A 20,283-nucleotide genomic window follows, 5' to 3' on the forward strand; every position below is an offset into this window, starting at 1 on the left:
GTCAGGTGCGTGTGACCTGTGCCGCTGCGCGTTCGTCATCCGCAAGGTTCTTACAAAGCTATCAGTGTCAGTGATGGACATCAGAAAATGGTTAAAACAACCAGCCCTTATCGCCAGCAGTAACACTGCATCTACTGTAGGTAATAACAGTTCAGATCATGGGGACATTACGTTACCCGCGGCCATTGTCGTGGACAATAACGCCCGACTCGTCGGCTTTGCCCGCCTCGCCCACGGAGGCGGAGCAGCCAGTCTTTGTTGCCCCAAACACCGCCACCCCTCAGCGGCCCGCAAGTGCCAGAGGACCTCGGCAAAACAGAGCCTGCCCAGGTATATTTAAAAAAGTGCCCAACTCGCCTGTAGGCTATACTCATTTTGCAGCTCATGGTTTCAAAACAGAGATTGGCTGGAATATTCATGTAAAAAAGATGCCATCTTCTGCTATGCATGTAGACATTTCGGTTCAAGTAAGTCAGATGCCTTCACCACAACTGGCTACAACAACTGGTCTTACTGCTCTTATAGGCTACGTGATAAGGGACTGGGAAGGCATGAATCAAGCAAAGAGCACATAGATCCATAGATCTCTTCATTTTGCTCTCAAAGTGCACCAGATTGATGCTTTTAACTTCAATATTTAAAAAAAAAATCTTCCCGGGGGAGCATGCCCCCGAACCCCCCTAGAGGAAGTGAGGACCCTCCTAGAGGAGATGAGGACCCCCTAGAGGGTGTTAGGTCCACTCCCCACTTATAAAAATAGCACTTTACCACTGCACCCTCTCTAATCTCAGATGCACCCTGAGTCATTTTGTGCTGGAACTGGGCCTGGAACGCGATCTGCTTTAGTTCATCAGAACTAAAAGAGTTCTCATGAACTGAGTTCTCATGAACTATTGTGGGAAAAGAACTTGGTGTGAACGTTCCTCTTATCTCTTTTGTGTATAATATATACTTGGATATGCATTTCAGTTTACACACATTAAGCTCCAAACCAACAATATTGCCTTTTCTTTGCCTTTCATTCGCTCCCATTATCAGACTTCAACTTGCCTTTGTGAGGTGAAAGACGCATTTTTCTGTGCAGCAAACAACTAAAAAAAGAATCCACCGTGATATGATCAAGGCCAAATATTTGACAGCACGTGACCACGTTAGTGAGAAGAGAAGGTGGGAGCATATACCTCCCTACCTCCCGAGCTTGAAACATTCATAACATGTGATAAAGATAGGTCTGACCAGACATGTTCAGACAGATAGAATGAAGATGTTTGTGGATGTGTTCTGTGTCGCAGCGCTAATGCTCTGCTGCTCCAGGCTCTCCCACGGACGGCCCCCGGCCCACAGCCCCTCACTCACAGGTCAGACTCTGCACAATGATGAGCGGTTTGTAATAATGAATGCAGTTCTCTGCAATGCCTTTATTTTTACGTTGTGGTGTTTTTATCTGGTCAATAAGTGTGTTTTGGATTGTTTGCATGCCTTAAGTTCTCGTTTATTTTTCAGAATCAGAATTAGAAATACTCTTTTTAACCTCAGCGGGAAATTGAATTTATTAAAAGTTGCTCCATTTTAATATGAAATTGCAATTAAAAGAAAACCAGACAATATATTATGTAAAATAAAATACAATTCTATGTTTCAAAACAATTAATCTAAACGTAAAGAAGTACAAATGTGCATATTGTTCCATAATATATAACAACAATAAACATGTAAACATATGTTTAGCACAATATATGTTTAATAATGTAATTGTATAACAGTCGCTTCATTTGAACATTTCAATCAAATAAAATCATTTATAGAAATGAGAGAAGTCCAAGTAACAATGTGCACATTTGTCCAAAATATAAAACAACTATATATATATATGTAAAAATATGAATAATACAATAGCAGTTTATTAATAATGGTAATGCTGAAAACCAGATAATTGCTCTAAATGTACATTTTAGTATGTAAACTTGATGTAAATATTGCACAGTTGAATAATCTCCAAGGATACATATTATTTTAGTTTGTAATGTTGTTGTATTTTTTCTTTATTCAGAGCACACCACAGTCTCTCATCCCGCCCCTCACTATGCACCGTGCCTTGTGGATGACATATTTGCAGCGCTGCGTGAAAGTGTTGGTAACGATGATGAACTCACAAACTCCAGTGTGTATCAGTTTGGAGTCTGCACGGCATCTGCACGCTCATCAGTCTTACTGCAGCTTGCTAAGGAAACACGCAGAAACCATAGGGATGGATTGGAGGTTTTGCCTCCAACTGGAGGTATTATTGCTCTCTGAACGCAATCATTTGTCTGAATGTTGTTGTTTTTTTTATCTTTACAGCATGTCTTGATTTCTCCATCAGTGATTTTGGCAGAGGAAAATGAAAGAGGAGCGCTCTTGTTGACCTTTGACCTCCCACAGTCTCCATCGCCGAACCCCATGCTGCTCCTGGTGTTTGAAAGTCCGCTCACAGGAGGAAACCTGGACGTCACTTTCTCCAGTCCGTCGCTGCATCCTAACACACAGGTACAGACAGGCCTTCTGTAAATATTGCCTGTTTTAAAACTGTCCTGATGTCCCTAAATCTTTTGTAGATGATCATGGTTGTCTTCTTCTTTCTTTTCTACTACTGTTCTCTTCTAGTCTGTGTGCATTTCAGAGAAAACACAGTACATAATGCTTACAGGAAAAGCATCAGAGGGCGGCGTTCACCACAGATGGAGGATGTCTATTGAAACAAAAAAGCCTGATATGAGTAAGAAGTAACATCAGTAAGACATGTCATCAGTAAGATATGTCATGCGTAGGAAATGGTAGTAATAAGATAAGACATTAGCAAGATATGACCTGTGTAAGATATGACATTTGATATCATTTCTTTTTTCATGTGCCCTCGCCTCACATTTCCTCTCTTTGCAGACCAAAGCCTACGAGACATTCTTATTGGTGGAAAATCAGGAAGTACCACCAGCATGACTCCACTTCTGCTTTTCTCTGGGGAAGGAGGAACAGAAACAAGGTTTTCTTGGCTTTCATGTTCCTTATTGACATGTTACTCAACCATTGCCAGAGAGATGCTCAGCAACATGTTTCACTCTGTTTCTCAGATACCACACTTCATCCCCGGCCTCCTCACAGACCCCTTTTCTCTGTGAGCTGAAGAGGTTCCTGGGTGACGTCCCGCCTCAGGACACCCCTGAGTCCCCCGTCCTGCAGCTGGACTCCTTAGACTCCTTAGACTCCCTGCCCCCCCTGCCGCTCGATCTGTCCTCCAGTGACACCCTGCTTGCTGAACTGATCAACTCCCCCTCCCCGACCATCGTCTCCTTCACCAGCCGGGGCCCCATGTTTCAGGTGCATCTTGGGGAGTTGGCCATGTCTCCTGCTCTGCTGCAGGAGGTGAAGCAGAGGTTGCAGCAGACTGTGACGCAGGTGACGGAGGTCATAGAGACGGAGGGGGAGGTCGGCTGCAGAGCCACAAAGAGGCTGCGAAGGCTCACCGAACTCAGTGCGTTTCCAGAGAAGGAGCCTGCAGCAGGTGATGTGCTCAAGAAAACTCCTAAAGCAGATGTTCCCAAGCTTTGTTGTCAGAGCTACAGACCCTTCAGATGAACTCAAGTACCCCTAATCAAGCCTCCTGTCAGATTCAACAGTGTTAAGTTAAGGTGGATTTCATTTTACATTGAATAATATGATAGCAATACAGTATGTTTCCCATATATTTGGTCTATCAATGTTTGGTCGGTTAAGGTTTTCATTCAACAACTTAAGGTGGCAGATGGTGGATATTTGAATCATTAATGTATTACTTTAAGCTGACATGTTTTTTTTCATCCATTTCAGGTATTTATATATTACCCTTATGGTTAACTAACTATTTCATCGAATCCACACCTTAAGTTTACTTTACTTACTTTTTTAGTAACTAAATATACTCAGCCGTTGCTTTTATTTGCATGTATCCATTGCTCTAGCTTTAAGCTAGACATTTCAATCACTATCTTAAGCTTACTACATCAACTTATTTTCAATGTATCCCTTGGTTTTAGTAATGCTTACTCAACTAGTTTTTATCAATCAATCAATCAATCAATCAATCAATCAATCAATCAATCAATCAATCAATCAATCAATCAATCAATGTTTAATTATATAGCCCAATATCACAAATGTTACATTTGTCTCAGTGGTCTTCACAGTGTGTACAGAATATCAGTATGACAATACAATTTTATGGAATATTTGATTTGATTGGATTTATTTCGAATGTGTAAAACATTAATAAAACATTTTTACATGAGAATTGTTATACAATACAAAACTAATCAGTGTCAAATTAATATACAAAAATATTACTGATTCTAAATTATGTATAAACAAATAATCTACTTAATTACACATCCGAAAAGGAAGAAGTTTACACTTATTTAATCGCACCTCTTCTCTTTCAGGATTTCATAGTTTTTCTTTTTAAAGCATAATTGTTTTTAATTATTGTTCATGGAATATTGATATGCAATATTTGATATTTAGTTTCATAGCTCACTCAATATGTGGATCAAATGTATTTTTTTCAAATGAGTTGAGCTTCTTCAGTCTTGTCACATGCAAAATAACTAAAGCCCCTGGAAATCATAGTCCTTAACAATGTAGACATGTATTCAAGTACTGTTCTGTACTTTTTACTCACCTACATTTATCTGACAGCTTGGGTTACTTTGCACATTCATATACTAGAAAATAAATGAAATAAATAAATAAATCATCTAATAGATAAGAAGCACTATAATTAATAAAGATACCTGGCAGTGTGAAACTCACTTTGTAACTGGTGCTTGTGTTCCCTCTAGAACAGGAGTGAGCCAGTACCGTGCTTTCCTTCTGCTGAGGGCCCTGCAGACGGTGGCCCGTGGATACGAGATGCAGAGAAGCCTGCGATCCACCAGAGACAGCACTGGCAAGCCAGTGAACGCCAACACGTGCGGGCTGAAGAGTCTCACCGTGTCCCTGTTCAAGGCATTCCTGGGTCCCAACACGGCTAGAATCAACAACTGCCAAGGCCCGTGCGTTTTCCCCCTGAGCAACCCCACCTACCACGCCTCGCTGCTCAACTCCTACATCGAGAATGGGAACGTGGAGGAGCGGGCCCCCTGCTGTGTGCCCACAGCCTACGATACCCTGGTTGTGATCAAAGTGAAACCAGAAGGGACTTACATCTGCCTCCAACCAAACATGTTGGCGAGTGAGTGCGGATGTCGCTGAGTATGTTTTCATCTTGTAGTTTTATTAAGACACAAAATATGTTTTGCATATTTAACTTTAAATATCACACGTTACTATCATTTATTTATTCCTGGGCAAATGGGCAATTGCAGCAGAATGAGTACTGTCCAGTTTTGGTGTTTTAAATATACTTGACTATTACTTTTGTAATTTTACGGTCAAATTACTATTTTTATTTCAATAAGGGTTTTGAGTTCTTTGTCCACCTCTGCTTTTAGTAAATGTGCGTGTTCATTCACAGAGGTCTCTTAATGCTATATGCTTTCACATACAGTATAAAGACAATGTATTATCTGCAGTTAAATATAAGTATCACCATATTTTTCTGTAAATATGTTTTATTACAATGTTTTTGAAGGCAAACTTTACAGACAATATAATACTTTGTTACACTGTGGCAGTAAATTACAGTTCTAAATCAGTGATGCTAAAAGGTAGATTTAATGTTTCCTGTCTGACAAATGAAATAAAAAATTGATTAGCATTCTGCATCTTTATTTTATTAAATTCAAGGTACTGTATAATGAAGATGATTTGTGTTCTCAATTTGGAAACATGCTGTTGTGAAAGTTATTTTTTCAAATCATACTTTAGGTTTGGGTTTCAGGATCGACTTGTTGCCAATCGGCTTTTTTCTTCTTCTTATCGCTCCGAGTTCTTCAGTTCCCCACCACCCCATGAAATTGTCCCATAGTGAGATCTGCAGACAGGCAACAGGAAAAAAACAGTCTGAGTTCACAAGTGATTCCTCAAATACACACAATATACCACCACATGAAAGCAGAACATATCTTTATGAATTCACTTCAGTTTTGTTCAGTTTTTTTTTACTTGTACCCTTTAAAAATGTCACGTATATAGTGATGCAATGAGGTGCAGTCATACTTGCAATGCAGTGAGACCGATACTTACCAATAGTAAGTGTGTATCGCTAATGCATTGAACTTATTGGCCTAGCAGCATTGTTATAATTTGTATTATACACTTTTATCCAAAGCGATTTACAAACACTTCAACACTGTATGCATGTCTACATTTCTAAATGATGGGCCTAAGAAGTGTAGAAATGTTGTATGTGAGGGACTACGGATGGAAATTAGCTCAAAGCTAAAATCCAGCATGTTTACATTTTAAAGCATTATTTGTTTTAAATGTTCATCAATATGCATCGTCCCTCTTCAAATAAACGATTAAATGAAAATAAATGAAGTAAATGCTTTAGGGTCTCTTTTTATTTCCATATTTTGACAATCTTTTCTTTAAACTTCTGTAAGCTTGATGATAAAAAGGTAATAGCTTAGTGCTGACTATTGACTGTACGGATCTCATTCACATCATGCAAACGGGATAACATCAAGAAGTCTCATCGTTCAGTATAAAGTATCTTTAAACTGCACACAGAGATTCAGTATAAACAAGGCCTCTATTGATTTATACCACTGAGTAGATAAGAAATATAAATAACATCACAAAAATCTTACCCTTTAAATCACTCAACATAGAAACCAATAGGTTTGGGTAATCTTTGCTAAAGAGAAAGACTATACCTGAAATATTGAACCATCCTGCAGACTTCCAACAAAAGACCTTATTCCTGTCTCCTCAACAAAAGAATCCATTGCATCTAGAAAAAAAAGATATATAAAACACAACAAATTCCTGCTGAATGTAACAGAGGAGAAAGAGTTTGTTGTGTAAAAAATATTAAAATAATACACTGTAACAATAATACATATATGTCGAATAGAGAAGTATCCATGCAAGTTGCATACTGTATTACTGCATAAAGACGAAACAAACAGTACTTAGATCCTTTACTTTATTCAATAAGGTTAGAGTGCAACAACTATCAAAAAAGAACCCGGTTAATAGCTCTTTTCATGGTGTTGTAGAACATTATAATTCAGTTTTTAACACAAACAAATATATATTGTTTTAATGTTACAGTTTGCCAATGTTGAGCCAAATCTAGATACTTTTTTAAATACTGGGTAGATTGTACAGTGCATTGTATTATGTAAGTATATGATGTGTTTTTATATGTACAAAATAGCTAAAAGCTATGAGTGTTACATAAATGTAAAAAGTCCAATATTTGCCTCCAAAATATAGTAAATCAGATGTATATGAAACATCGAATAAAAACACTAGTAAAGTAAAGAACAAGTATGTCAAAATAGTAACTGAGTAAATGTACTTTATCACAGTCCACCACTGAAAACAAACATATTTTTAACATATAAAACGTTGTGTATCATGACTCACCGTGCAGTTCGCTGACTCCTGAGCTCACCAGCAGAACAACCAGAGCCAGCACTAGGCAGCGATTCATGGTAAAACCTTTCCATGGGTTAGGAACATCACTCAAATGTTCGATGGACAAAATACGGTCATAACCCGACACTGTGGACAAACACGAACAAGTCAGAGGCTTGTTGCAATACAATTCACGATGTATTTATTTTTAAATTATGGATATTTGTCTTACTTATGGTGTTTCAGACACTCCAACTCTCCCTCCTTAATTCCTGTACTCCTATATTAATAGCTGGTCACAAAATTAAAGTAAGTAAAGATAAGAAATTTAGTTTTTGACATGCATAAGGACAATTGAAAGTCTAAGTATATGCGCCTGTATTGCTGTGTGCACAGTCTTAAAAATGGTCCAGTGTCTCATAGGCTTAAATAAGCCAGCTTTAAATAGTCACTTGGCTAATCACAATAATGATATTAAATGAGTTAGGTTATATATGAGCATCTTGATACATTAAGAAACGTACCTGATTTGAGCCTTCAGTTGTGTCTCAGTATTGAAGTGAAGGAGGTTGTTTTGACAGTGTTTTCAGTTCTGCAGGCACCAGAGACGGCGTTAAACACAACCTGCTCCTTTGCTCCTTGATTGACAGGCACAGATGACAGTTGTTGAAAAAAGGAAAATGACATTTACAGAGACTGTTTATACTTACCAGGCTATGGGTGGACAAGTTTAAAGAGCATTAAACAGCATTAGCCTATTATACTAATTAATTGCATTTAGTTAGATGCCTAATGGTATAAAAATAATAAAACTATTGCTCTTTTGAGAACATCCAAAATAAGGCTTCTTTTTTGTACCTTATAAGTCTGTTTAGTACCAGTAAGTGACATGTGGAAGTACTTTTACTCATGTACTACACTGTATTGAGTTGCAAATGTGAGGTACTAACATTTACCTGTTTCCATTGTGCGCTATACTATACTCAATTAGATTTCAAAGGGTAATTTTGTATTTTTATATTTGAAGAGTTAGAGTTACCAATATATAAAGGAAGATATTACTTTTTAACAAAAATGATGAGCTATTAATGCATGTTTGAATCGTTAAACTCAATAGTGTGTGGAATAGCTCAAATTAGCTCCACTCCAATAAGCTCCACAATACTTAAATGCTGCATATGGATAAATAGGTTATCCAAATCAACCTCACTAAACACAACAGTTTAATAACAGTTTTGTTACCTGTAAAATACAAATATTTTTACAATTTTGCACGAGTCCTACAGTTAGGTAAAGGAGTCAGGCAGATTATCCAAAAAAAGTATACATTATTATTTAGGCCTACTAGAGATTTCCTCTTACAAGTTAACTATTTTTTTGTTTAATAGTTATGTATATTTAAGACTCAAATAGAATGACTTGTTTCACATGTACTATACGTAAAATATACCATATGATCAATAGGTGTACCAGGAAATTTAAGATTAAATGCACACAATTTTATAAAAAAAAAAACCCAATGTTGACATAATGATTCGTTTTACACAATGTATGTTAAACTAATAAATGTGCTTAGTTTTACGAGTTATCAACGCTTTTAATTTCCCTGCTGTCGGACAAATAAAGGAGTTCTTATCATTACACACTATTTGTAAAATTAATAAATGAGCCTAGTTTTATGTGTGCCTCTCATCCACACTTCTAATTTCCCACAAACAAAGGATTTCTCATTCTGATGCTTTCTTAAGATAAATGTGCTTGTTTATTTATTAGTGAAGTGGTTCATTATGCGTCATATTTTCAGAGCAGTACGTCATTCAGGGCAGGACCCTCCCCTCTGAAATACTGCAGCCGGCTCTGCGCGCAGCATTAGGGTAGAGGAGAGACAGAGAGCCGCTGGTGTGGACGCTGGCCTTATGGTTAAATCTAACCTACAGACGATTTTGAATAGTCATTGTTTTGTTAGAGAAAAAGAGAGAAACTTAACCGAAATGCCTGTTATTGAACAATCCAGTAATAAACCTGAAAGTGGAAGGTATGTTGTTGTAGTCGTTGTGAATTGTTGTCATAAGCTAGCAAGCTAGGATACATTTAAAAGCCGCGGCCTAGCTAAGGGAGCCGTATATTTCCTGGAGTACTATTACTTGGGCTTCTTGTTTACATAACAGCACTATTTATTCAGGTATCCAAATTACATCGTCAACCGCGTTTGGTTTAATACCTTTTTATAAAAATGTCTTAAAATATCCACTCTTCATTCCTGTCATTTATCCCGAATGTTTGACATTCAAGTAACATTGGTATTTATCTAGCAAATAGACACAAATATAATCATCACTGCTGTTGATATCCATGCCCTAGCTTGCTAGCTAATGTGAAATGCCATTGACATGCGTTACCTAAAAGATGAGATGCTAGTTAGCTAACATTTAATGTTGCCGTCTTATACATTCATGACATTTTATCGATGTTAAATATTTAAAAATCTTATGTGTAAAAAGTTTTAATAACTGTATTGTGTCGGTAATGTAGTGTTTGTTTATGTTTGATCTGAACGTTAACGGTTTTAATTGCTAGCGGTGTTAGCATACGGCTAGCGCGAACGTTAGCAGTTACATCAGAGGGATGTTTTCATCTCAGCCGTTGCAGTAACACAAACAACAATACAATATTTCACAATTGAATTAAAAGCATACAAATAATAAAGGCACACTACAAATGTGTATATAATGTTATGTACATGAAGCTTGTTCGTAGTTAAATTATGGCTGAATTGATTATTTGTGGTTTCATGGTTTTTTTTTTCTTCCCATTTTGCTCTCGGGATCAGGTGCTTGCAAGCGTTGCAATTTTGCATCGACGAAATGTTAAAATGAAGCAATTTGTTTCCAACAGTGCAGATAGTTAATTGACATATACAATAACCTTTGCTATGTGCTATCTTAACGTGGTATTATATTAACCATTGTGTGAGCCTCTGTCAGCCATTGGACTCCAGCCGGAGACTGCTTATTTGTTGGGGAATTTCCAATTGAAATGTATTCATTGACTGGAAATAAGATTATAGAGTGGGGTTGACCCTACTGCAAATATGTAGCATAATTGTACACAACCTGTGAGTTATTACCTTTGTGGTGTTTTAATCTATTTCGTGTCCTAACATGATTTTTTGTCGAGGCTGTTTGTGTGGTGGACTCGTAGGAAATTTCCACTGCACTGCGAGGGGGGGTGGTATGGGTAATTTTGAGTCCAGCGATGACTGTTACCCAGGAGATTTTTTTTGCAATAACAGCATAGATGTTATAGATTTTGTAAAATATGTTGCGATCATTTGATACAGTTTTCTCTTTTTATCCATAGTTTAAAGAGCAGGTGCCCTTTTATACTTAAACTGATTCTGTGGTTTATTTTTAGATGAGGCCAGCATGTTGTCCATCTGAAGCAATGATGCTTGCATTATGATATCCCCCCCTAGAGATAAGTGTTTTTGTATGATATTCATACATGACAAAGGTGCTCTTATGCAGCAGCAGAAGTTGAGAGAATCATCGCTCATGTGACCAGAGCAGCTGCCTTAGCCAATACAACATGGGTGTGCATAATGACTTGGTTAGCCTGAGTTATGTGAGTGACAATGTTTTTCACACATCTGCTCCACATATAGCATGGAGGTGACATTTGCGTAGGTGAGCATCAGTGAGTTTGTGTGAGAGCGTTTGCATCGCTGTGGTAGTGCTGCTAATGGGATAGGTTCCCGATATGAACCCTGAGACTAGACCTACCCACAATGCTGTAAATGAATGCAACCGTACAAACAGACATCTGCGCCGGTAAGCCAAGCTAATTCTACAGAGCTCGTTGTCTGGCCTCTGAATTAATATAGCTCATCTCACCTGCTAAATGGTTGTTTGTCTGTGGTAGCCTGGGGGGACATTGTTAGTGCAGCAGTACTAAAGTAGGCAGATTTTTAGACAAATAAGAGCCTGATCCTCTGGCGGCCTTCCTCTAGAAATCATGTGACAAGCTTAAAGTTACCCCACACAAATCTGGTTTTGGAAGTAAAGACGTCAAGCTTCTTACGTGAACAACTAGCCTATTTTTCCAAAGGTTACAGGGATTAGGATTGGGACTTTGTGAAATGGAAACAAAAATGTCTTGAAGTGAATATTTTACCTCTTGTTGACATTCACATGGGTCATCTCAAATGTGGAAGTGTTACTCAAACTATTTCAGCTTCCTGTCTGTGCTGGCGATGAGGACAGTTACTGATTGAACTGTTCCCACCTGCCTTATGTTTAGTTTCTTAGGACTCACTCAACTTTAGCCACTGTTTAACCGTAGTTTTGAAGATGAGTAACTCAACAGTTTAATGTCTAACCCCCGTTGTTTATATCGAGAGTCGGGTAGCAGAACCTCCAGTGAATGCTCCATTTAATAATGGCTCCTTCTGTGTGTGTGTTTGTTTCGCACTCCAGTATCTCCAATCCCAGGAGGTGCTCCCGCTGTTGCAGTAACCCGTGTCCGGGGCCTCTGTGGTGCTCCTGATGCCCCTCTCCCACCCCTGAAGATCCCAGGTGGGCGAGGGAATGACCAGAGGGATCGCAATCTTTCAGCTAAGCCATTCTATTCTGTGAGTTAAAAAGCACTTTCTTAATATTTTTAGAAATGCAGAGAGCAACCTCTTTGAACTATCAACGCAGATAAGTTAATAATACCACTAGGAGAGAGACAAACAACTTATTTGCAGTTCTGCTATTTTCAATCTTTTCAAGATTAATATTGAAGTTAAAGCATCAATCTGGTGCACTTTGAGAGCAAAATGAAGAGATCTATGGATACATCTCTCAACACCCAGATGAAACGGAACTGTAAACAGATTTACTTTTTCTTTATGGATATTTTACAAATCGCTCCCCTTTCAAACTGTATTCTTGTTTTACTGTCATATAGTATTTCATACCTGTTTTGCATGTATTACTCTTCTATTACTATCTGACATCACATACATCGTAGCCTTAAAGTTCACAGTTTATAATTAAAAAAAAAACGTTATAAATAAAATAAAACGTGTTTATTGGGGGAGGGCAGGAATGTCAAATGGGAGGGTCTGGGAGCAGGGGAGCACAGGTTCAAACCCCACTGCAGTCAGCATGTCATTGTGTCCCTGGGACACTTCACCCCAAAGCGCTCCTGTGGAGATTGCCCACAGTATTGAGTATGTAAGTCACTTTGGATAAAAGCGTCTAACAAGTGACATGTAATGAAATGTTTAGTGCGTTTGATTAATCTGGTTCAATACACTGAAATCAACCCAAAATAAGCAACATTTGATATGATTGTGATGCAATAAACTGATCAAAAGGATGCAGAAATAACTAAACCATAATGCTGATTTTTTAAAAGTTGGAAAGATGTGAAGCCGCTCTTCACCTGAGGCTCATCCTGTCTATCAAAGCCACCAATCTACTGTATGTGTATGGCTCTGAAGTTGATTCGCCTGATTGTTTTTATCTTTACTGCTTCTCCCGTTCAGGCTTTCAGCACAGCATTTCTGTAATTTTCATCAAGATTCCTTAACTGCATTTATTTGTAAGGCAAGGCAAGTTTATTTATATAGCACTTTTCAACACAAGGCAATTCAAAGTGCTTTACAAAAAATGAAAGACATTAAGAAAATGGCATTTCAAATCAGTCATTAAAAAGAAAAGATAATAAAATAAACATTAAAAGAAAAAATACATGGATAAAAGTTACAGTGCAGTTTAAGATGTGAATAGTTCAATTAAAAGCAGCGACAAAAAGAAAAGTCTTCAGCCTGGATTTAAAAGTAGTCAGAATTGCAGCGGACCTGCAGGTTTCTGGGAGTTTGTTCCAGATACTTGGAGCATAATAACTGAACGCTGCTTCTCCAGGTTTAGTTCTGACTCTGGGGACAGAAAGCTGACCAGTCCCTGAAGACCTGAGAGATCTGGATGGTTCATAATTTAGCAGGAGGTCAGAAATGTATTTTGGGCCTAAACCATTCAGTGCTTTATAAACCAGCAGCAGTATTTTGAAATCTATTCTTTGACACACAGGAAGCCAGTGTAAAGACTTCAGAACAGGAGTGATGTGATCCACTTTCTTAGTGTTGGTGAGGACTCGAGCAGCGGCGTTCTGAATCAGCTGCAGCTTTCTAATAGATTTTTTAGTGAGACCTGTGAAGACACCATTGCAGTAGTTGAGTCTACTGAAGATAAAAGCATGGACAAGTTTCTCCAAATCTTGCTGTGACATTAGTCTTTTAATCCTAGATATGTTCTTTAGGTGATAGTAGGCTGATTTAGTAACTGTTTTAATGTGACTGTTGAAACTCAGGTCAGAGTCCATGACTACACCTAGATTTCTGGCGTTATCTGTTGTTTTGTATCCTGCATTCTGCAACTTTATACTCTGTCCTCTGAACATTTTGTCCTCTGTCTTGTAGGATACTCAGTTGCTGGTTCTTGAGGAGCCCCCCCCTGCCAACGGCAGAGTGCGCTTCTTGCTCTTTGAGCCCCGTCGCTCGGAGGGCAAGCACTGTGTCTGGAGGGCGGCGCTGAAGGGAGAGAATCTTTACGTGGAAATCCCTCCTGGAGCTTTGCCCGAGGGCAGCAAAGAAAGGTCCGTGGGCTTTTCAACATTTAAAAGAAATCTCTTGTACAAACATTTAAACTTGTTTCTATCTATATGATTGATGGGCGACGAAATGTACATTATGTACTAATTCCAAATAATACGGAGAAATTGATAGATTGTGTCTACACCTAAGGGAACAACAGACCATTAAGGTTTTTTTTAATTCGTTCAGTAGATTACCTAAAACTTGAATGTTAATATAGCAAATAAATGTGTAAAAGATCATTTGATGAGCCTGATTGATCAAATAAGTATTTTAAGTCAAGTTAAGGTTTAAATGCTTTGGTTTTCTTGTTAAATGTTACTCTTGTGCTTCGACCATAATGAATACATATTTTGTAACTTCATTAACATTCCTCCTGTGAAACATTCACCCGTCTGTTTGCTTTGTTTCTCTAGTTTTGTTCTGCTGCTGGAATTTGCAGAAGAGCAGCTGCAGGTTGATCACGCGTTCATCTGTTTTCACAAGAGCCGTGACGACAGAGGTGAGACTTTTGTTTACTGGCTTTTTATTATGTTAGACTCTTAATTTGAATTGCTTTGTTTACTCAAAGCCTGACGGCATTTTGAAGGTGCCATTTCTGGATCACGGCCCTTTATTTACATCCTCTTGTCCCTCCCCAGCTTCCCTGCTGCGTACTTTCAGTTTCCTGGGCTTTGAGATTGTGAGACCGGGTCATCCCCTCGTCCCCTCCCGCCCCGACGCTTTCTTCATGGCTTACAGCATCGAGCGAGACTCCTCTGATGACGATTAAATGAGCAGTTGCAGATGTTTTTTGTTCTTATTTCAATCCATACGCTACACAGCTTTATGATTCTTACGAGAAATGAATATATTATCTAAATACAGTTTGCTTGAGGTTTCCTTTGTTTGCTTCGCCTGTGTTTCAATTATATTTGCACTAGGGTAAGATGTTAATGTACCAGGAATGTAGAGTAAGCGCCCACTTACTATCCGGGCATTGTGTCCTCACCTGTATCCATGACGTGTAGTGCCAACCCCCCCCCCCCCCTTCTCCGATGATCATCTCCACAGTGTGATATTTATGGTACATTTAAATTAATCCTACTCCTGTCAGTAGAAATGTTTCAATAGCAAGTACTAGTTGATTCCTTTTTTGTGTTAAACGTGCGCATGATTCTCATTTGTTGCTTTAGTTCACTTGATAGAAATCTGTATGTTGTAACAACTAAATAAAAGTGCTCTCCTAAGAAAGGGGTGTCTGTGGTTTATCTAATCCTATAAGGTTTCTGACCACATTGTTTACACATGGACACACGTCTGCTGTCACCTAGCCTCCCTGGGGCTGCATTCATGGCGTCAACTTATTTTACAACATAGTAGTGGGTGTCTGAAAAACTCCCATCTTCACAACTGTTGATCTGATGCAGAGGGCATAATCGTCTATTTAGTCAGATACATTTAATGACTCCATCTTGGTGTTTGAAAGAGGTTTGTGGTTGCATATCGGTCTGAAAGCACTTCCTTTGATGCATACTGAGACCTTAAGTGTATCACTAATCTTGATTTGATTAGGAATAAGCATACAATGGAGTCGTTATGGACAGTCATGATCACAATATTGTGGGGGAAACTTCTGTAGCAATGGAGAGTCAGGACTCAGAGAGACACGAGGAGAGCTGGAGCTTTCATGGCAAACACTGACGGTTTATTTGGAGTTACGGCCGGAGAATATACAAAACAGGTGGTGTGTCACGACGAGTTGACACAGCGGTTACCAAATCAATTCTGAATAACTCTTTCTGTAGCTCGAGGTTTTAACTAGTTCGGAGTGTAATAATGAACATTCTTTATCAGTGAGACTAAACATTACGGACCCTGAATCTAACTAGAGCTCTCGTCCATAGAAAATAATGTGCGCCAGGGAACCTACGTCCCTGAACGGTAAACTACCTCATGGCGGCTGTGCTCTGTCATAGACTGGCAACAACAATGTGCCCAAGCTCTTTAAGAGAGATAGCAGCAATACCCAAGGCCGCAGACCTATGCCGTGGGAAAGGAGACAGTGAGAGGAGAACATTATGAACTGTGTCAAACTAAGCAAATTATTCCCTAACAAATATAAGTGTGTGAAATCTCATGGACTCAACATCTATTCAATTCAATTTCATCTAGAGGTATTGCTATGTATGAGTAACTATAACTGATATTTAACACCAAACAAATGTTAATATTACATGTGATATAGAGCTAGCATGTTTCAAATCAATCATATTTTGAGTGCAATATTTAGCGCGAAAAATACACACAAAAAACGTAGAGTAATTTAATTATTTAATTATTTTTTACAATACACCTAATTCCTTCACTTCTAGTAAAAAGCTGCTTGGGAAATACAAATGTAGCCCACTTAATATTAAATATTACAGCAGAAATAAGTGCAGCATTTTATTAAATCAATGTCACATGAAGATGAAGAGCAGTAAGCTATATGAAGAATATCGATGTTTTGTATTTTTAAAGGATGGATTGGAACACCTTTCTCAGTGTATTTTTGACTATTCTGCATAATACAGACTGACAATTGAAATGATCTTGGACTGTCAATACCCGAGAGTGGGCAAAATAATGATTTAACTTCACGATGATCCATCCAGTGACAGCTGACTGGTCACACTCAGGACTGTCTCCGGGTCTGTGAACGACAGATACTGCAGGCACATACAGTCCTCCCAACTCAGTGCAGACTGATCCTGGATCAGCCCTCTCTCTGCCAGCTTCATCACCAGCAGCGCTCGCTTGACTGTCAGCCAGTTGTGCACGGCGGTGGTCATAGAGCCGCTTTGATTGAAGAGCGAGGCTCGTGGCCCCCAGAGGAGAACCTGAAGCAGGGCCACCATGTCAGCCATCTGCGGCCCCCTGCTGTCAGAGTGGAGCAGAGACCCCAGGAAGAGGAGCCCTCTGCGGTACGAGGACTTGGCCAGGGCTGAAGCCAGGCTCTCTTGTGAGTGGAGGCAGTATTCAATCAGAGCTGCAATCTGGGTTTTTATGTAGGTGGAGAGGTGGGGTATTGGAGCAGATGATACCGGGGTTAAGACCACACGAGGGGAACCGTGTGTCCTGCATAACATCTGGATCCCTTTTTCCGTCTTTCCTTCTTTGACCTTCCTGTTGGTAGTGAAACTGCTCTTCATTTCAGAATCATCCTCGTCTTCTCCCTCTTCATTATCCCTGTAGGGCCACACTAAAAAGATGCCCTGAGGTCTGAGCTCAGCCGCGGTGGCTCCGATGTCATACAGATGTTGTGAGCCTAGTAATATCTGCAGCAACAGAGCACATACCTGTCTGTCATAGGCCTCACAGTCAGTGCTCTGCAGTGAGCTGTTAACCTGGACAAAGTCCTCTAGAGTGGCGTGAGGAAGGTCTCTCTCAACACCCACTGAGAGTCCTTTCTGCAGGAGAGACTGAACAGAGGGCAGATGAATGTTCACATGAACTGTGGCACACTCAGTGCTGCCTCCACCTGCTGGTGGAGCAGCACTGCAGTCTGACTTCAGAGGATGAGAGGGAGCTTGAGTTGGTAGTTTACTGGAATCTTCCCTCAGGGCGTTGCTTGCTTGGAAATAAGCAATCATATCTTGAACGTTGACATGCTGGTGTTTGGTGTGAGCTGAGGAGGCTTCATCAGGCTGTTTGTGGACCTGCACAGAAAGACGGAAAAATCCATAGTCATAATAAAAAAACACATGCATTGCAAGAAAATGTATTGTGAAATATGAAGAAAAATATATCTTCTCTCGCCTTCCTGTTACAGTTATGACACCTGATGACAGTTTAGACTAGAGGAAGTGTTTCGGGTACCGCAAGTCAGTGTCACATTTGCTAATCGTGATAAAGATCAAGTTTGTTTTACTGCTAGCAATGTGCAAACCACTTCGCTTTGCAGATGACCTCAATTGCAATGTGACCCAAAGTGAACAGAGAATAATACAACAGAACATTTGACCTTTTTTTATTATCATACAGAACGTACAGTACTCTATTTAAAAGAGTTGTAACCTTACCCTTAAACCAAGCGTCCTCCCGGGTTGCTTGGGGCTGTGCAGGCAGTAGAAACGCGTGTCTCCGATCTGCTTTGGCCCGCTGCCCTCACACAGCAGGAAATCCTGAGGCTGGTACGAGCTCACGTTCCTCTCTGAGGCCTCTCGCTGCAGCAGGATCCCAGCCTCCACACTCTGGGCCACGCTTCTCAAAAACAGTAGATGTCGATTCTGAATCCCCTGAGAAACAACCCTCTGGTCGTCAAATCTACCGAATAGGAAGGGCAGATGTTCATCCGGGGTGTCAAAGGACAGCTGGGATAGGTGCAGTAAAGAGACGTTACTCCCACTGACAGGTTTAAACTCTTCTGTCTCCTCTCTGAAAAACATGTCAGGTATGGGTGCCAGCATGTACAGGGGGTTGTCGAAGTTTTGAGGGTGTCTTTGCAGTGGAGACGGGGGACACAGAGGGGAGAGTGGAGGCAGATTGGAGCAAGGGAGGGAGAGGGTGCGAGCTAACCTCTTCTTTGGGACAGGCGGCGGGGTGCCATCGGAGAAACATCTCACCTGGTGTTGGGAGGGATCTGAAACACAGAGATTTGGGTCAGTGAGCAGAAGCAATACACATGCACACGTTTGAGGAGTGTGTGTCAGCATTAACAGTCTGCCACTCATTATAATCTGTCAGAATACTAAATGAACGCTATTGAAAGTAAGAGTTTCACATTTGAACTTCCTCTCTTTCATTTCTCATGAGAAACACGAACTGAGAAGACTTCATATTATCGTAAGAAGTTTCTCTTCCCATCGCTCTGAGCTGTATCCGAATTAGAGAACCACGCACCAGTAGATGATGGATTTGTTGTTTCAATGACATTTAGAACAATGGAGCACTTTCCCACGCCCTTTAGTCACTGTACCTTCTGTAAACCTACCGTAGTGTATGGGGCACTGGGCTGAGTGACAATCGGTGGGTTCAGGGAAGACGTCGTTGTACGTGTAGTTCTGATGCTGGAGTCCAACAGGGCTGAGCATCAGGCAATCAGACCCAACACTGGAGCATCTGGAAGAACGGCTACTGATGCACAGAATCACAAAAACACAGGTTTGGCATAAGCAAATTAGGGTCCTACCTAATAAATAAGGATCTTATCGAGGATTATGGACTAGATCTAAAGATAACCCAATAACAGGATCTTTTAAATACTCATAAACTTCTATTAAGAGTCAGTGTGTTCCTCTTACCTGTGCTTTTTGACAGGCAGTGCTGGTGGCTGTTCCTCCGCTCTGCTGCCAGGTTCAGACGCCATGAGGAATCTATAAAGTTACAACCTCACCTCCACCTCTCTCACAGTTCACTGCTGTCACTGAAAGCAGTGTGTGTGTGTGTGTGTGTGTGTGTGTGTGTGTGTGTGTGTGTGTGTGTGTGTGTGTGTGTGTGTGTGTGTGTGTGTGTGTGTGTGTGTAGCTTACATGTGGCTAACTCAGTGCCTCTCCGAAATACTTCCCGTTTAGCTCAGTAACTCCCTCTGACACTTTTGCTCTGCCTCTCGTCTGTGTAGTTGAATGTAAATGTTCTGCCCTTATTATCTTTTGCACATATTTTTCTTTTACTTCTGTACTTGAGGTGGGTACCGGAAAAGTGGGGTCTGTTTTGAGGGCACAGCTGTTCTCTGTGCTAACCTCAATTTGACAGAACGAGGAAGAGCAGTTGCAGAAAGCCCCTTCATTTCGCTCTGACGTCTCGTTCTCTCTCAGTTTATTCGCCATGTGTGTGCTCAGAGTGAACTTCTCTCTTTTGTATGACGCAGTTTTAAGTCTCAACAAATGCAACGCCCTCTTCAAGACTCGGTGCTTGCATTTAGGAGTGTTTGCTTTCACTGAATGTAAAGGAAAGGTTACATATTTTAGCAGATAAAGTACAAGCAGCTTAACCTTGACAATATATGGCAACAATGGGAGATACATTCTGCTATGACCTATGATGACATGAGAGGAGTAGTTACACACTATGAAGATGGAAAGGGAAGTCTTTATGTTAAAGGGGCCTACTATGCTTTATGGGTTGTGCTCCTTTCCTGCAGT

General features: G+C 40.0%; 3 protein-coding genes and 1 long non-coding RNA gene across 5 annotated transcripts; 2 read left to right on the forward strand and 2 right to left on the reverse strand.

The window, feature by feature from the left end:
* The first annotated feature begins 1,226 nt into the window (after positions 1-1,226).
* Positions 1,227-5,767, forward strand: amh (anti-Mullerian hormone). The gene is given in 8 exon segments (XM_034080641.1): positions 1,227-1,358; positions 2,051-2,278; positions 2,363-2,526; positions 2,644-2,755; positions 2,920-3,019; positions 3,108-3,507; positions 3,510-3,538; positions 4,851-5,767. Coding segments are annotated over 8 exon segments (1,545 nt in total). The 5' UTR covers positions 1,227-1,258; the 3' UTR covers positions 5,263-5,767.
* On the reverse strand, positions 5,604-10,521 carry LOC139433700 (uncharacterized). Its single transcript, XR_011643087.1, has 6 exons — positions 10,503-10,521; positions 8,064-8,177; positions 7,772-7,831; positions 7,549-7,686; positions 6,831-6,907; positions 5,604-5,983 (listed from the first exon to the last, which is right to left on the reverse strand). It is a non-coding gene; the product is annotated as an uncharacterized lncRNA (long non-coding RNA).
* oaz1a (ornithine decarboxylase antizyme 1a) lies at positions 9,401-15,412 on the forward strand. The gene is given in 6 exon segments (XM_034080642.2): positions 9,401-9,574; positions 12,015-12,081; positions 12,083-12,169; positions 14,006-14,181; positions 14,596-14,681; positions 14,821-15,412. Coding segments are annotated over 6 exon segments (666 nt in total). The 5' UTR covers positions 9,401-9,455; the 3' UTR covers positions 14,952-15,412.
* Positions 15,413-16,593: 1,181 nt separating this feature from the next.
* Positions 16,594-19,758, reverse strand: LOC117445183 (inactive tyrosine-protein kinase PRAG1-like). 2 transcript variants are annotated; one of them, XM_034080644.2, is made up of 4 exons: positions 19,444-19,758; positions 19,134-19,273; positions 18,223-18,782; positions 16,594-17,859 (listed from the first exon to the last, which is right to left on the reverse strand). In XM_034080644.2, the coding sequence occupies exons 1-4, from the start codon at positions 19,506-19,508 to the stop codon at positions 16,798-16,800; spliced, it is 1,827 nt and encodes a 608-aa protein (XP_033936535.1). In that variant the 5' UTR covers positions 19,509-19,758; the 3' UTR covers positions 16,594-16,797. The 2 variants fall into 2 exon arrangements, with proteins under 2 accessions (XP_033936535.1, XP_033936534.1); XM_034080643.2 differs by having other exon boundaries at positions 19,134-19,276.
* Positions 19,759-20,283: the final 525 nt, after the last annotated feature.

Source organism: Pseudochaenichthys georgianus, chromosome 4 (genome assembly GCF_902827115.2).
Source record: "Pseudochaenichthys georgianus chromosome 4, fPseGeo1.2, whole genome shotgun sequence".
In the NCBI taxonomy this organism is placed as follows: Eukaryota; Metazoa; Chordata; class Actinopteri; order Perciformes; family Channichthyidae; genus Pseudochaenichthys; species Pseudochaenichthys georgianus.

Bases quoted from the DNA above. Each gene is read 5' to 3' on its own strand.
- LOC117445183 (XM_034080643.2), bottom strand. From the start codon at position 19,508: ATGGCGTCTGAACCTGGCAGCAGAGCGGAGGAACAGCCACCAGCACTG. The intron at 19,277-19,443 runs GTAAGAGGAACA...TCTGTGCATCAG, and splicing joins CTGCCTGTCAAAAAGCACAG to TAGCCGTTCTTCCAGATGCT. The intron at 18,783-19,133 runs GTAGGTTTACAG...TCTGTGTTTCAG, and splicing joins CCAGTGCCCCATACACTACG to ATCCCTCCCAACACCAGGTG.